Source organism: Coturnix japonica, chromosome 4, assembly GCF_001577835.2.
Source record: "Coturnix japonica isolate 7356 chromosome 4, Coturnix japonica 2.1, whole genome shotgun sequence".
In the NCBI taxonomy this organism is placed as follows: Eukaryota; Metazoa; Chordata; class Aves; order Galliformes; family Phasianidae; genus Coturnix; species Coturnix japonica.
Window position 1 is genome coordinate 6365062 of NC_029519.1, and position 15503 is coordinate 6380564.

General features: G+C 34.2%; 1 protein-coding gene across 2 annotated transcripts in view; it reads right to left on the bottom strand.

The window, feature by feature from the left end:
• Positions 1-741: 741 nt before the first annotated feature.
• Positions 742-15503, bottom strand: part of PCDH11X (protocadherin 11 X-linked) — a 445592-nt gene continuing 430830 nt past the window's right edge. For both annotated transcript variants that reach the window (XM_015860405.2, XM_032444082.1), the window contains exon 7: positions 742-2970. In XM_015860405.2, coding sequence (XP_015715891.1) covers positions 2579-2970 — 392 coding nt within the window. In that variant the 3' untranslated portion in view covers positions 742-2578. The remainder of the gene's footprint in view (positions 2971-15503) is intronic.

A 15503-nucleotide genomic window follows, 5' to 3' on the forward strand; every position in this document is an offset into this window, starting at 1 on the left:
GTTTTGGTTTGTTTGTTTTCTTTTTAGAAGTAATTTGCTGAACTTTTTGTTTGTTTGCTTTTGTTCTTCTGCCTCTGAAAAAACTATAATTCCAGAGTCTTTATCTTTTCCTATGAAAACAGCAAAACTGTAGGAATGGATTGCTTTGCCAATAAATTTCACTTACAATATTCTGTTAGGAAGAACATGCTGAGAGGAAAAAAATGAGTTTTCAAATGCAGCTGCCAATTCTATACACATTTGGTATAGCAGACTTCTACAATAAAAACTAAAGTCCTCTACTTACAATAGGAAGTATTATATGCCAGCCTTATTCTAAATTTGCACAATTAATGTGTTTGGTAAGGCTGTGTAAACTACAGATAAGCTTTTTTGTATACCCCTGGAAAGGACTGCTGGATTTTTCTAACTATGATGTCTCCAAAGCAAACAACAAATGGCTCTGTATATATTATGTGTAAATTAATTTGTCAAATTTTTAGTTGTCCTGCAACTGAAAATGAGCTGTGTCAACCATTGTGCGTCAGTAGCCAAAGGACTGTTATTTTTTTCCCCCTAGGATTTACATGCAACCGGAAAGCAGAGTGCCACATCTTTTCTAAGCATTACTGAAAACTACATTGACAAAAAAACAAACAAACAAACAAACAAAAAACCCAGAAATACATCGTCGGATAATCTGATGTTTATTAATTAAACCCTATCAGTAGATTAAAAGCGATATTTTTATTTTTTTAAAAATTTTTTAATTTTTTTTTAATTATTATTATTTTGCACATAAAATGTAAATGTGATTTGAATAGATTTACAGTGGGGACAACAATATATAAAGCTACTTATACCTGCTGGGCACATAATAGAAGCTCTTTTAGCATTCATTGGAAACCCTCAACAACTTGAACTTCTGTAAATTTTACAAGCAGCTAATATTACAGCATTTTTACACACCGTTGGTTGTGTTTCATTTTTAAAGTTTATTTTTATGTTACACTTAAGTTACAATATGAAGCTTACATAGAATTCTATTCATAGGAAATATTCGTACACTTTCAAATTTCCCTCCGCGCAACTTCAATTGTCTCATTTAATGTTGTAATAAAGCTAAACAAAGTTATGTAGATTGTTAAGGAAAAAGATATTGGTATGTACACGCTGTAAACAATGATGGCTAAACAGCAACAAAATACTAAAAGGAAAATGTGGTGTTTTTTGTTTTTTTTTTTCATTGAAGAAAGGAATCTGCATTTTATCCACTACAGAATTTACTGGTTTGATTTCTGCTACTATTATATCATTCAGTACACAAAACACAGAAAAAAATAATCCTGATCTTTACAGAGAATCATCCTGAGACTTTGTCAAATAATCAGACTGGGGTGTGTTCGTAATTACCAGCACTCATTACCTGGATTCCTCTTTCTTTGCTGAGAAATGTCAGTGATTCTCTAAAAATAAACTAACTTACAATGACAACTACTCCTTTATCTTATAAGTTTGGGGTGAAGTAACTAATATTATCACTAACCTTTTACTGAATACTTGCAATAGGTGATTGATTATAGCTGTAAAACAAACATATACATCACTATAATATTATTTTAAATACCAGTAGCTTAAAGCCACAATAAGACATCAGCCAAAAAAACTACCCGAGTTCCCTACTGATTTCAGCAGTGCCCATGTAATTTTCAGCTAACAGGAACAGTAGCCAAAGCAAGCTCTGCAAGATAAAAATAAAAATAAAAATTAGACTTATAGCTTGAAAAGCATACGCATTATACTGTCGCTTTTATTAGTGTAGAGAGGAAAATCTTAGAAAAAAAAAAAAACCTGTAATATTTTTGGATCTATATTGCATCCTGTCCTGTTGTCTATTTCACACAGAAAAGCCTAGTTAAGAGGTTTCTATTTTTTCTACTGCATTCTTTCAAAGAATAAATACCTGTAGATTCAACCACTGAAAATTAAAATCATACACAGTGGTCATGTCTTTGAGTATATTCTCCTTCTCCATTACATGGAAAGTAAATTTTGGTAGAAATGTACACTATCCTTCCTAAGTAAATTATTTTATATGGTGTAAGGTAACCAAAAAAGAAATTGACCACTTGATCTCTATTGCTAAGTAAATGGAATGTGAAATCTATGAATACCCTATAAATTATAACAATGAAGACAGAAAAAAAAATAAAAAATAAAATAAAATTGATAAGTTATGTTACTGCAATGTTTCCTAAGATGTATTAAGAAATTGCTTTCAACAGGGAGGAAGACCTGCTAGCAGATATTGGCACTATATAGACCCATATAAGAAAATGAGCAGGTTTTTATGGTTTTCTTTTGACTGGTTCTGGACTATGAGGTTTCTTCCCCATTTTATATATTTTACCAAGAATTGTGGCGAATTTTCTTTAACTACATCCTAAGGATTTAGCTTTTCAAGTTCAAATTTAGGATTCTATATACATAAGTATTCACAAGCCTAACAAATTTGTATCTGCACTAAGAACAGTGTTAGGCTGTGACTATATACAGTAACACCTTAAAGCCTGAAATAGCTGATTTGTCAGATATGCATTTATAGCTGGTGCTCATGGATAAACGTAGTGCTATTCCCAGACACCGCTGCCTGGTGGGACATGGCAAAGTTTGCCAGAGGGATGACTTTGACAGGATCTTCACTGGTGCAGTGTCTCTCACAGCTGTTGTAGAACTGTGGCCTGGGCCCACCTTGGCCTTTGTCAGTGTCATCCTTTGGAAGGGGCCTCCCAAGAGTGTGCCGTCCGTCAGATCTGGCTCCTCGGCCCCAGCTTTGCTGGAAGCCAAATGATGGCAAAGTTGTGTTGGATTGTTGATACTGTGTCAAAGAAGGTGGCATCCAGCAGTTGTCAGAGTGGCCCAGGATGAGACACTCCTGCGTGCAGGTTTCAGAGGCCTCAGCCAGTGCTTTCTGGAGATTGACTTCGATAGCTGGGAGGACAGAAAAAGATAAGAAATTATCAAAAGATTTGCACAATGATGTACGTAGGGAATGAAGGTTAAGAAAACAATCCCAGTGCTACAACAAAGGACACACTTTGGAAAGAAAATACCTGCAGTCACGCGACTTAACTGAACATGCAGATGCTTTCAATGTGGAGGCCCATAGTGGCGTCATTGGCAAGCATCAAGAAGAAACATTAGCATATTAACAACAAATAATTACTCCACTACAGCCCAAGTAACTAAAGTCCTTAGACGGTCTACTTATGTTTTAACTTTCTAAAATTGTCCCAATAATAATAAAGATAAAAGCTTTACAATACTCTAGTATTACAATAATATATATTTGCATTCATGAAAAAAAATAAAAAAAATAAAAGTAGATTTTAAAACTATGCTCTTAACGCTGGATTATTTATTTATTTTTTTTCTCTCTGTTTAAGGAAAAAAACGAATTTAATTTGGATACACAGTCAAAGGTGGTACATTGGTTTCAAAGGAACTTTAAGAATGAAAGACAGCATTACAGTTATTTTAAAAACAATTGATTTCTTGATGCATTCAATACTGGAAAACCTGAACAAAATCAAAGGGCAATAGCAAGAAAAGCTGTAACCTCTGTAGTTTACAAGTAATCGAACCAGAGCTCTTGAGTAGATTCAAGGTTTGTGCTCTTGAAAAGGATTACAGGAATAATTTGTTCAAAGGCCAAGTAAAGTACTAACTGAGAAGCACATAATTTTCAATACATTAACAATCTTGATCAATTTAAATGATTGTGGTTTTACTATGCAGTGTACATTTAAATTAATGTAATTAAAATTCTAGAAAACATCCCTTGAAATGTTTTTCATACTATCTATAATAATTTTATATTATCTTACTATGAACGGAGTTAAAATATATGAAAAGAGAGGAAAAGTCTCTCTTTATTGTGTTGTTTCACAAAACTTCAAGACTATCCTTTTTGTGATAAAAGCTATGTATGCATTTTTAATATCTAGCTTCACAAAGATAATCTTTAGAAATGGGTTCTGGCTCACAAATAGAACAGAAAGTATGCTGCTACAAATTACTTATTGCTATATGAGTTCCGAGGAGGAGCCTCTCATCTTTAGAGCTTTGTTTGTAAACAGATACTGTATTTGTGCTTTAATTTAATGTTCTGTTTTTACTTTGAATGTTGAAATCTGTGTAAACTACAAAGCATAAGTACATATTGCCATACTACATCTAAATACAAATGGATTTAGTTTTTCCTTCAGACATTAAAATACATAATGCTGCTGTCCAAAATACAGGAAACATCTTTTTTTTTAAGTCTACCACTTGTAAGTAGTCAATTGGTTTCGTGTTTCATTAATGTAATATTCTTCATTATCTATCTCTAATAAAGGACACTGAACATTGTGTCTGCCTAGTAGGGAGATGATTGTTTATAAATGTTGTTTTGCCCTATTATTAGCATTTCGACATGTCTCCTGTCATTTTGTCTCCATATGTTTGAATGTAATCCTGACAAAGCTTTGGCACCTTACTGTTGAAATACTAATCCAGTTTTGATGGGTAGTGGGATATATAAATATGGAAATAATTCAGTAGAGAAAGCAGTTCACTCAAAAAAAGTTACTACTGCTAGATTAGTCTAATCTCTCTGTGTCCTACTATGTGCTATTAGAGACATAAATCTGAGTATATACAAGCTCTTTAAGCTCTTTAATTATCCGGGTTTGCTTCTCTTCTGATCAAGGCAATTCACGGAAATCAGGTACATCCTTGACTGAGTGTTGAGTAACCCCTGACTTATGCAGAAACTGATATTTTTGCATTTATTAACAAAACATTTTTGATACTCAATCCCTCAGCATTTCTTTTGTTTCAAGAATTTCTAACATCACTTGAAATTCTTTTAATTAGTTAAGCTGGAAAAATACAGTTATTTGTCTGCAAATAATAATTCTTATGCATTACTAGCTCTCCATAGCAAGTGGTTACAATACTTGCAGTATTATCTAAAGCTCAAATGAAAAAAAAAAAAAAAGAAAAAAAAATAAACAATTAAAATCAGCATTTGGCAATAAAAACATTTAAGCTTTAGACAAGGCAACTACAGAAATAGAAGGTCATTTAAAAAGTATTCTTGACACAATCTTGACAGATCAGTATGACAGTAATTTTGTGTCTTGAGTTGCCAGACTGTGTGTAGACTTGGAACATGCTAGAAAGCAAAGAACAATGTTCTCAAGATGACAGTCTCACTTATTATCTCAATAAAGGATTCGTACGAGTTTTAGTTTTAGCAAAAAAAAATATCATGAAAAAATTCAACTCATTAGTACATCTGTGGGCAAAATCCTATGATATGACTAGAGATTATTTTAGCTTTGGGGTTTGAGTTTAATTACATAACAATCCTGCACTGGAAGACTGTTAAGAGGATAAATTCTTTGTAGCAATCACAATCTTTCAGTGTAGGTATTTGTAAGATGTAATCTTGACTGTCAAAATAATTATATTTTTCATCACAACTTATAATTATGACATGCAAAATATACAGTTCTCATTAATTTGGAAGAGTTACTTCCATTTTTTGCTGAGCAGCTCTGCTGTGTGGCAAGAGAACAGGAAGTAAAAAAGTATTTAGCACATTCAACTACACTTCTCTATGATGCCTGGCTCATTTTTTTCCAACAGTAACAGTCCAGTTTTGTTTATAATGTACTGCACTTATTAAAAAGAAAGAAAAAATATCAACTTCTACAATAACTTCAAAAGGAAAGCATGTTTTATAAAATGAATAGAAGAGTTTTGTTTTGTTTTTAATTTAAATCAGCTGCATATAGGCCATAGCAATATAGTGCAGCCCCAAGGCAGTTTTTAGGAGACTGGGTATGCTGCAGGAAACCAAATTAACTAAGAGTGTGACAATGCATATATTGAGTCAGGCAAGGTCCTCACTATTTGCATTTAAAGGAATCTTAGAAAATCTCAGCAACTGATCTGCTGCAATAAAAACTACTAGCAAGGATAATCGGGATGCAAAACAGTGCCTCTTTGGCATGAATTAAAAATAAATAAATAAAACCAGCAGTATTTTTTAGCACAATGAAGTAAAAATGACCATTGGAACATAATTTTGTTTTTCAACAAGCCAGCACAAAACATGAGATTTTTTTCTTCATGAATATTCACCAGACATTATCTTTTTCAGTTGTTCTTCTAGCCTATGAAATGTAGATTCATTCAGTCCTTCAAATTCGGTCTCCACTTCCCTAAGATACCATTCTCCTTCTTCATTAGCACTTGAAATCTTTTTCACCTGCTGCCTGGCCCTGGCAGTTTATTGCCACCTAAACCACGCTTGCTTTAGTTATAAAAGTTTTATTTTTAACAATTCCCTACTTTATCAAAGCAAAGGGCTTTTCATCAGCAGTATAGTATACTGCTAATTATTAATGCCAACTTACAATACAATGCTGCTGATTTCCAAATATTCTGTTACCAACTTAGAATGAAAAGAGGTCAGTGTAACCAGCACTGAGACTGGCTTCACCTCCACCATTTGCTGCTTACTTAAAAGGAGGGAGTCAGGCTGACTCCACAGAGCATCCCAGAGGGCCACATGAGGAGAAATGCAAGCACTGCTGGGCTAGTGTCAGGTACAGTGCTCAAAAGGCCTTTTACCCAATGCTGTGTAAACTGACCACTGCATTTTCTAGATGCTATTCTTAAAGCTTCATTTTGCTTTGAATCTTTTAATGCAGGCAGCTGTTCATAACATTACTTCCTGCAAGTCACTGTTAAATGTAGGTGAAAAGAAAAACTTTTGAGTCTTCCTCTCATTCAAAATTGGTAATATAGGTAATTATTCTTCCAGTCCCACAAGTATTCTGTTAAGAAAAATCTGTGTAGTCTGCATCTAACAATCAATATAAAGAAGATTTTTGCTATCTCCGAGTATTTTCAGAAGAGACAGCGGTTTTCTGTACTGAAATTCAGTGTACTGAAATTCAGTGTCTAGTAATGTCTTCTCAAGTAAGAGAATCATCAACCACGACATACAAGTAGTATGAAAGAATTTTTAATTCATCCAACAGATCACACTCATACACATGTGAATTTGCCAGTGTTGTTTGAACTCCAGATTGTTTTAGGAATGAAGCTGTTATTTAATCTGTCTGCCTCAGAACTAAGAACGTTTTTAAAGAAAATGTCTGTCAGTTCTTATGAAATGTTTAGATCAGAACTGTCAAGTATAACTAAAAGCACAATAGTTAAAAGGATTTCTTCATTGTTCCGCAGTCTTTATCATTTATAGGTCAAAACACTCTTCAGTAAGAATAATTATTTTCACTTAAAACATTGAGTTTCAACTTAGTCAGGTAGCTATCCTTCAGTAAAAGCAACTATAAAAAATACTACTTGATAGCTTTATATTTGTTTTCAGCTGTACCTTTCTATGGTTATAAAGTCCATATATGGTATAGATAGACAATACAAATGCTGAGTATTCTTACATATGAAGTAAAGCTGAAGAATTCTACAATGCTTCTTGCACTATCAACCCACAAAATACATAGCATAATGCTGCATACTTTGTTGCTTCCAGCACAATATTGGAAGTTTAAGACTCTTCCTCATAGAGAATTCTCAAAGGAAGACAAGTTGTCAATACGACTGTTACCAGCATTCTCATAATGCTATGCACATTGCCGTATACAAGATACACTTTCTTTTCTACCCCTATGCCCATGTATCCACTCCACGCAGAAGGTGTACTGCTTCATCATTTGCATCACGGAATCACACAGGCTTAGGTTAGAAGGGACTTTTAAAGATATCTGGTCTGAAGTTTAGGCCAAACTTTAAGAATTGCACATCTCCCCTGAAAGATTTCTTAACACATTTTAAGAAGGAGCTGCACATTCTTAAAGCTGACCAATCAACAGTGTGAGCTTCTGGAGAATCCTTGAAATATCCCCAACTTTATCCATGTTAAATGTAATAAAAATCAAAAGAAATTGGTAAATTTTCATTAGCAAAGTCCTCACATTCTAGGCTTAGGAGATTATAAATTATATTTTAAATTTTCAAAAACAATTAAAAAAAATAGGAAAAATTTTAAAATGGAATGTAGATAAGAGTGCTTGAATTTAATGCTGAAGTCTTAATGAAAAGCCAGTATTGAATATGATACATTTTGGATGCAAACCATCCAGTGTTGCATTTAGAGCACTCTTGTTTCATAATAAAGCAAGCAACAATTAGCAAGCAATTAAGCAAATTGCCCATAATTATGCCATTGCTGAGCTATTTTTCATATTTTCACAACACAGCACATATATGAATACATGGCTTACAGTGCCAATGCTATTCTGTCAGCATCCAGAAGTGCCTCTCATTTACTGAAGCGTTTCATATTAAACAGCTCCCATTGCACTTTCAGTGCTCTCTGCTCAGCAGGAACTCACCAGAGTGATGAAGATGACAATCTTATACTGCTCTTCTCAGCCAATGGCTCCTAAGGAATGGGTTGTGTTCCCTCCTGCACTCTCCCCCTTCCCTTCTCCCCCTCCTTCTTTTGCCCATGTGTATGTACTAAATGTGGTACTTAATCTAAGCAAGAATTCAAGCATAGTATAGGGAAATAATAGCCTAGAATTACCCTGGTGACCGAAAGCTGCCACTTGGGCAACATCATTTAGCAGTCTCTGCTATATTAAGAGAACTAAAATGACATTAACAATAAGAAAGGGAGGGCAGAATAGTTTGTTAGTACAAACTGGGCTGTTTCAATAAGTTCAAGAGGAAAAAGCTTGAATGTAGAAACCCTAAATAATTGCTGTTATAATATACCTTTTTTAGCTTTTATAATAGAATCCCTTTAGGAGAAGCTTCCTATGAATATTTTATTTCCCTTAGATATCTCAGCAACTGAGAAACCTAAATAAATTACTGAAGTTTTAGCTTTTCAACCTTTTTATTCAAGGAACAAGTAGGACGCACTACTGCCTTTACTCTTCAGCCTTCAACACAGATCCCATGTTAGATCACACAGGCTGATTCTCCAGACATTCTGAATATGAAAGCAAGAGGCATGCTGGAAATAACATATTTCTGTGTGGCCATGCTGTGCTGGATACCATGCTAGAATAAGCTCTTCTTCTGTTCCATCACAGCTACATCCTAACATCCATGTTTTTAATTTGAATTTAATCCTAGAAGCCTCCCCGAGTGAAGCTTTTTATTATAAAATCCCATTGGTATGAAATGTGAGTATTATGCATCTGGCTTCAACTAGTCTAAGAAACACTATCAAAGATGGCTGGGGAAAGTTGGTGAAGAAGAAGACAGAGAGAGAATGGAGGATGAATCAGGGCAAAAAGACAGAACATATGGTAATTCCTGTATAATTAACTACGCTTGTGAAGTGAAGTGAATCTTTCCTTCACAAATAATAGCCTTAGAAGAAAAAAATAAAAACCAAGGCACATTACTCTTTCATTAAGCTTCTCATTGTTATTCTGACTGGAATTCCAATCTTGTATTAATCAAAACCAAGAAATTGTTTAAAAGCAACAGTCTTGTAAAAAGTTTGGTTTCAGTAATTGCTGTTTTCCACTGAAAGATATTTCACTAAAAAAAATAAGCTCCTGAAAAAAAAAAAACCAAAAAAAACCACCCAAGCTCCTCAAACACCTGCAAGCTCTTTTGCTTAGTGCTCATGAACATGCATGTGAGAATATTGCAGAGTGCACGGTATTGACCCCTCTTCTTTCAGCAGCCCAACTGTATCATTGATCTTTAATGTATGGGCCTTGTTTACAGCAAAACAAATATGCTAATTTGTAAAAGAGATATGTTTCTTATATTAAGTTATCAATGAGAATTTTAACCATAACTTGTAAAGTATAATGAACATCTATAATGAATGGCCTAAAATCTAGTCTATTGATTAAAATAGTGAGTAATACAATGTGCTTTATTTAATATTTAATTAACTGCTTCACATTTGTGCTGAAGCTTTTCAATTATTAATACAGAGTTCATTATTTAACACAGAATATAAATTTAAATGCAAATCAATTAGATAAGGTGAAACTATGCAGTGAAGAATAGTTTATCCTCCAGCAATAACCTTCGACCCGGAGACAAAGAATGAAATCTGTATCTCTTCCCCCACACATGCATCTTCAGTGGTATACATCAAGCTTTTCCACTGATGTAAAGTTTCTGCAGTAAACCCAATATCCTGCAAAAAAAATATATGCTGGATGAAAAAGAGTTTCAGCTGCGATTTTTCATCTGGCCCCTGGAAGAGGAAACACATTCAATATGAGTTTTCTGTAAGACATTTGTAACACAGCAATTTTTTTCTTCCTCTTGATGTGTCAAGCTACATTCTAAGCCTCTAAAGATTAAATTATTGTTTGCAGGAAGGAAAAGTAGAGTCTATAGAAAGATGTAGCTACCCAGCAATTATCATCTCAGTATAACTGTCTCCTAAGTATTGTTTTTATCTTAATGTGGTGGGCTGACCCCAGCCCACAACTAAGTGACACATGACTGCTCACTTCGGCAATCTCAGCAGTATTGAATGCAGTGAAAACCTTGTATCATTCTCTGCAAGATGAACTTCTCTCATCAAGCCATTTTTTAGAGTAATCCAAGAATAGAAAGTATAATAATGCTAGTATATCCACAAGCATTTGTAGAGAGTCTGAAGCTGTAAGTACATTGTTTATATCACTAAGTACTCTCTAATATGACGATGTTTCTAAGGCCTTGCTGCCCAAATATGTGTATTCACTTATAAAAACTAGTTTTATATTTCTATATATGTTATATATGTCTGTTACCTTAGAAAAAGTAAGCTAGTTGAACATGTTAAACTAGAAAGGGGGTAATTGTCAGAAAAATCATTTAAACAGTACTGGGCAACTCTGGACATTGTGGAGTAGCATTTGTATCATCACCTTTTTTTTCTGTGATCAAATACTTATCCAGATGCCTCATTAGGAATGCACATGAGGAGCCCTTACCAATTATACAGATGTGTTTGCTTAAGTTCATTTATTTATTTAATCAAGAGTCAGTTCAACATGATATGTTCTCTCATTTAATTCAATAAGAAGAAGCTTTTGCATGTGGGTTGGGTTTGCTGTGGGATTTAGTAGTGTATCAATGTTATTTTGAGAGGCACTGAATGGAAAAAGAGTGTATTATACAAGTGAAATGTGTGCATTATTATATTTTTCCCTTAAAAAATGGGAGAAAAAAACCCAACAACTATATTAATGTCATACAAAGAGCTTGAGGTTTTATTTCTACAGCATTCATCAAAATGCAGCCTTTTAAGCTAATAATTTGAAAACAAAATTTAATTGGTAGTCAATTCTACTGATAATTCATAACATCTGTTTTCTCTCTTTAAACCTTTCCAAAGTTTTCTCCCTTTTTCATTCATACTTTCATTCTTGCATTAATATATATATATATTCACATGCATCACATTCATATGCATTAATATATATATATATATTCACACACACACACATATGTAAAAGATTCAGAAAAGAAGATAACTATTGCTTACAATACTTGGACTTTAAGTATACAGGGAAGATTACATCATGCTCATTTTTTAAGGCCAGGGGAATGGGGTAAAAGAGGAGTGTGAGATAGAGAAGCCAGGGGACAGAGAAGTAGGTTAGTGTTTTTCTGTTGGTTTTACTTAATTTTTCTTAATAAATCACTAAATACTTAAAGCGTGAAAATTCATAAAGAGAACTAAGAATAACTAAATCTACATAAACTCATTTACTGTGGAAATTGCAGAAAATACATCCTTTAAGCTTAGGCTGTGAACAGTGCAATCAAAAAAAATCAATTACCTTTTGTGGTTCCCTGGCTAGAGAACAAAGATCTATCCTTGGAGACAGGAAAATAGATGAACTTCAAAGAGATAAGGGAATAGAATTTCTAGGTAGAATAAGGTCAGTAGCATTTATTCTTGATAAATGACCTCCATCGAAATATTAGTGCACCCTCATACTACTCTAATAATAAATTCTAACACTCATGTGTTAAGGAGATCAGGTGAGCGAGTCATTCTCATCAGAGTGTAGGGTGATGAACAGAGGACAAGGAGAAACTCCTCTTCAGGTCTATTTGAGATACTTCACATACAGCAACATCAAGGGATAGGTGGGGAATAAAATAACTACATTTCTGCTTCAGTTTTCAGTATTTACACTCTTAATTCACTTCTTCAATAAGTTTCTCAATGCATTTATCAAACTGGGGCTCTGTTTTCTGTAAGTTCTAAAAGCTATTATTTTCAATAGTATTGAATTTACAGTAAAAATAATCTAAAATAGAACATTAAGCAATTATTTCACGTAACTGAAGAATTGTTGGCCATTGTTCACAGTTCAGACGTATTAATGAAATCTCTGTTTTCAAAAGGGATTCATTAAAAAAAGAACAAACAGGTGCTAAGGAAGTCAATGAGCAGATCTTTCATTTGCCATCCGAAGATAATAAAAATGTGTTTTAAAACATTTTTCTTCCCTCAGGTCTACGCAAACAGAAATTTAAAGCAGAAGACCAGTAGAGCAGCAAACAAAAACCCCAACATTCTTCAAATATTCTGTGGCTTTTATGCTGTGACTCCAATTGCAATTCAAGAAAACAAACCAACAAACAAACAAACACATTTTCCTTATTACAATGCAAAACAAACCATGAAAAGGTTTTGTTTTCTAGATATTTTTTCATGATGTTCAAATGTAAATACTGGTGTAATACTGGTTCTTTGAGTGCTGTTAGATACTGATGATTGATCAAAGGTATTGAAACCATTTACTTGAATTCAGTATGCAAGTAAAGCTGGCTGAAGCTTTTCTGGCAAAGCAGTTTTCCATCAAAGTTATTTTCTCAAGTTCACCTGTTTTGTGACAGCACTGATTAAAATGAAATTTTGGGGTACAAAGTATTGGAACTAATAGTTTCCATTTTCTCTCCTTATTTCCATGTACATTTTTCCAAATACAAGAATATCTGCTCATCCAACATTATGCAGTAAGGACATTACTGAAAGGAAATGTTCTCATTTCACCAAAGCTTTTCCTCAGATTTTTCATTTCACAATGTCATGTTCAGCTTATGATTCTGAAAAACAGCATTACTTCCAGTTAACTGCACCTGCAAAATGACCTAACACAATCTACATTCATTTCCATTTTCTAAATTTCCTTACCATTACCACAGGAGGACAAGCTTTATGCTCCATCTAATTCTGTTTTGGAGGATTTTCGAGATTTTATGAGTAATTATTTTAGAAACATTTTAAAAATAACTACTCCAGAATCAGGAAGTCAAACCCTTTCATTCCCCTGTACTGACCAGCATCTTGTCGGACCACCTGTGCTTGTGAAATGTCTTCCTCACAATGTACAACCTTGTGCAAAGGCAGACAAGAGATGCAAAGCTCTGACATTTCCCAGCTCCACAGGACAAAAGGATTCCCCCTCCTGCAGCTTCTGTCCTCCCCGAGACGTCACTCTCCTCCATATGGCTGAAGCCCAGGTGGGTTTGTTTCTTGGAAAACCCTCTGAATTGCTGGCTCCTTGATAGCTAGACAGCATTTTCTACCCAATTTTTCACAGCAGTTTTCTGTCACTACCACTTTGTCAATCTGCCACAGATCGCCCTCTGTGGAACCATGTAGCTACTCATCCTTTCAACAGAGACTCCCAAAAAATGTGAAAGGGCCATGTTTGATTAACAACTTTGTGATTGCTGTAAAAATGAAATTTGAAAGGTAATAATTACACTTGTAATTACTTAGGTCTAAATCTCTTATGTCTTCTGTTCTCCCTCTTTCTGGGCAGCTGGAGCAATGACTCATTAATAATAATAAAGTCATTTAACCCTGCAGGCACATTACAAGGAGAAAGATGTCATTTGTCACCTACACAAATAGAACGATCACTGAAGGATACAGAAAGAACACTATTTCATAGTTATTGCAAATGATAAAAGGGACATTTTGCACTCATTCTTACCATGACATCTCAATCTGCTTTTAATTATCAGCAAACATAAGGGGACAGCATTCAACATATGAGGGTCTACTAATAATGCATTGTCCTGCGGTGACATTTCCATAATCACTTTAAATCTATCCTATACATATGTACTAGTTAGAGCTTTCTGCTCATGAAATCATACCCCCTAGTAAGGAATGAATTATCCTTCACAGATTTAGTCACAAAAGCAGCTCTCTCCAAGAGTCTGAGGGTTTGACAACTGACATACGTATTACTATTACTTTAAGTGATAAGGTTTGGCATTCTATTACACTTATGGTTGAATACAGCTTGACTTATATTTTAAGTACATTTGAACATTTGTGTTCTTTAAGCCAGGATCTTTACAGTTATAGTTCCCACTGGCATTAATTCAGCCAAGGACCTCTGCAAGTTGTTCGGCTTTTAGTGCTTTTCAGTATTGTTCTGAACTTTACTACAAGAACTCTGTATGAAGCATTCTCTGTTAGAAGAAATAAATGCCCGTATTTGTAGGGAACTCATGTCAGTACCTCAGAATTCAGCATATTTTGAAAACAATCATAGATGGGGCTGCCTGTCTGGGAACTAAAATTCTGAGAAAGAGATGATATTCTTCCCCTTAATGGTTTGTTCAGATGTGAAACCTCAAAGAAAGACACAAGAAAGAAACTTCTACTGTGATATTATAATGAAAACAATGGAAAAGAATTTTCATGTAAATAAAAACCACTGCAATCTGAGTTTCAATTCCTTCAGGCTAGAACTACAAACTCTCTTTTTGCTTTATGATCAGCACTTATCTAACCAGCAGGCACGTGGAAAAACCAGAGAACAAATTTTAACAGTATGAAGTTATAAACTGTTATTGTGAAGGGTAGAAAGGAGGTAAGCAAACCTCCTAAATCTGTTTATATTTTCCCTAGGTACCACCATAGGATATGTAAAGACATTCTTTAATAAAGTTAAATAAGTAGTGTTAAAAAATAAGGCACATCAGGAAGGAGTAAAATGCACAGAGTAAAATGCATATTTTCACTCAAGATAGTGACAACACAGAAAAGCTTATACAAGGAGTGAAATGTTTTGTCAAATTGAAAAATGGAAATAATATGAACACTACAATTTTCACATCAATTCGAGGTAAAATGTTTTGAATTACAGTCATTTTAATCTTGTTTTATAAAGAAAATTACTTCAAATGGGTGATAATTTAAAACAGCATAATCCAAACTCATTGTACTCCAGTCAGGCATAGAAGTGAGAGTGGCTCTGAGTGATTCGGAGCAATCTCTACACAGTAGCTCACAGCCTCATTCAGAATAGACATTTGAAAGAAGAAAAGGGATACTTGACCAGGATTTCCATCTGATGAGTACAGAACCACTTACTGTGATGTTTCCTACTTCCCAACTGGGTCTTTTTAGGCACTGCTAGCACCTTCAGAAA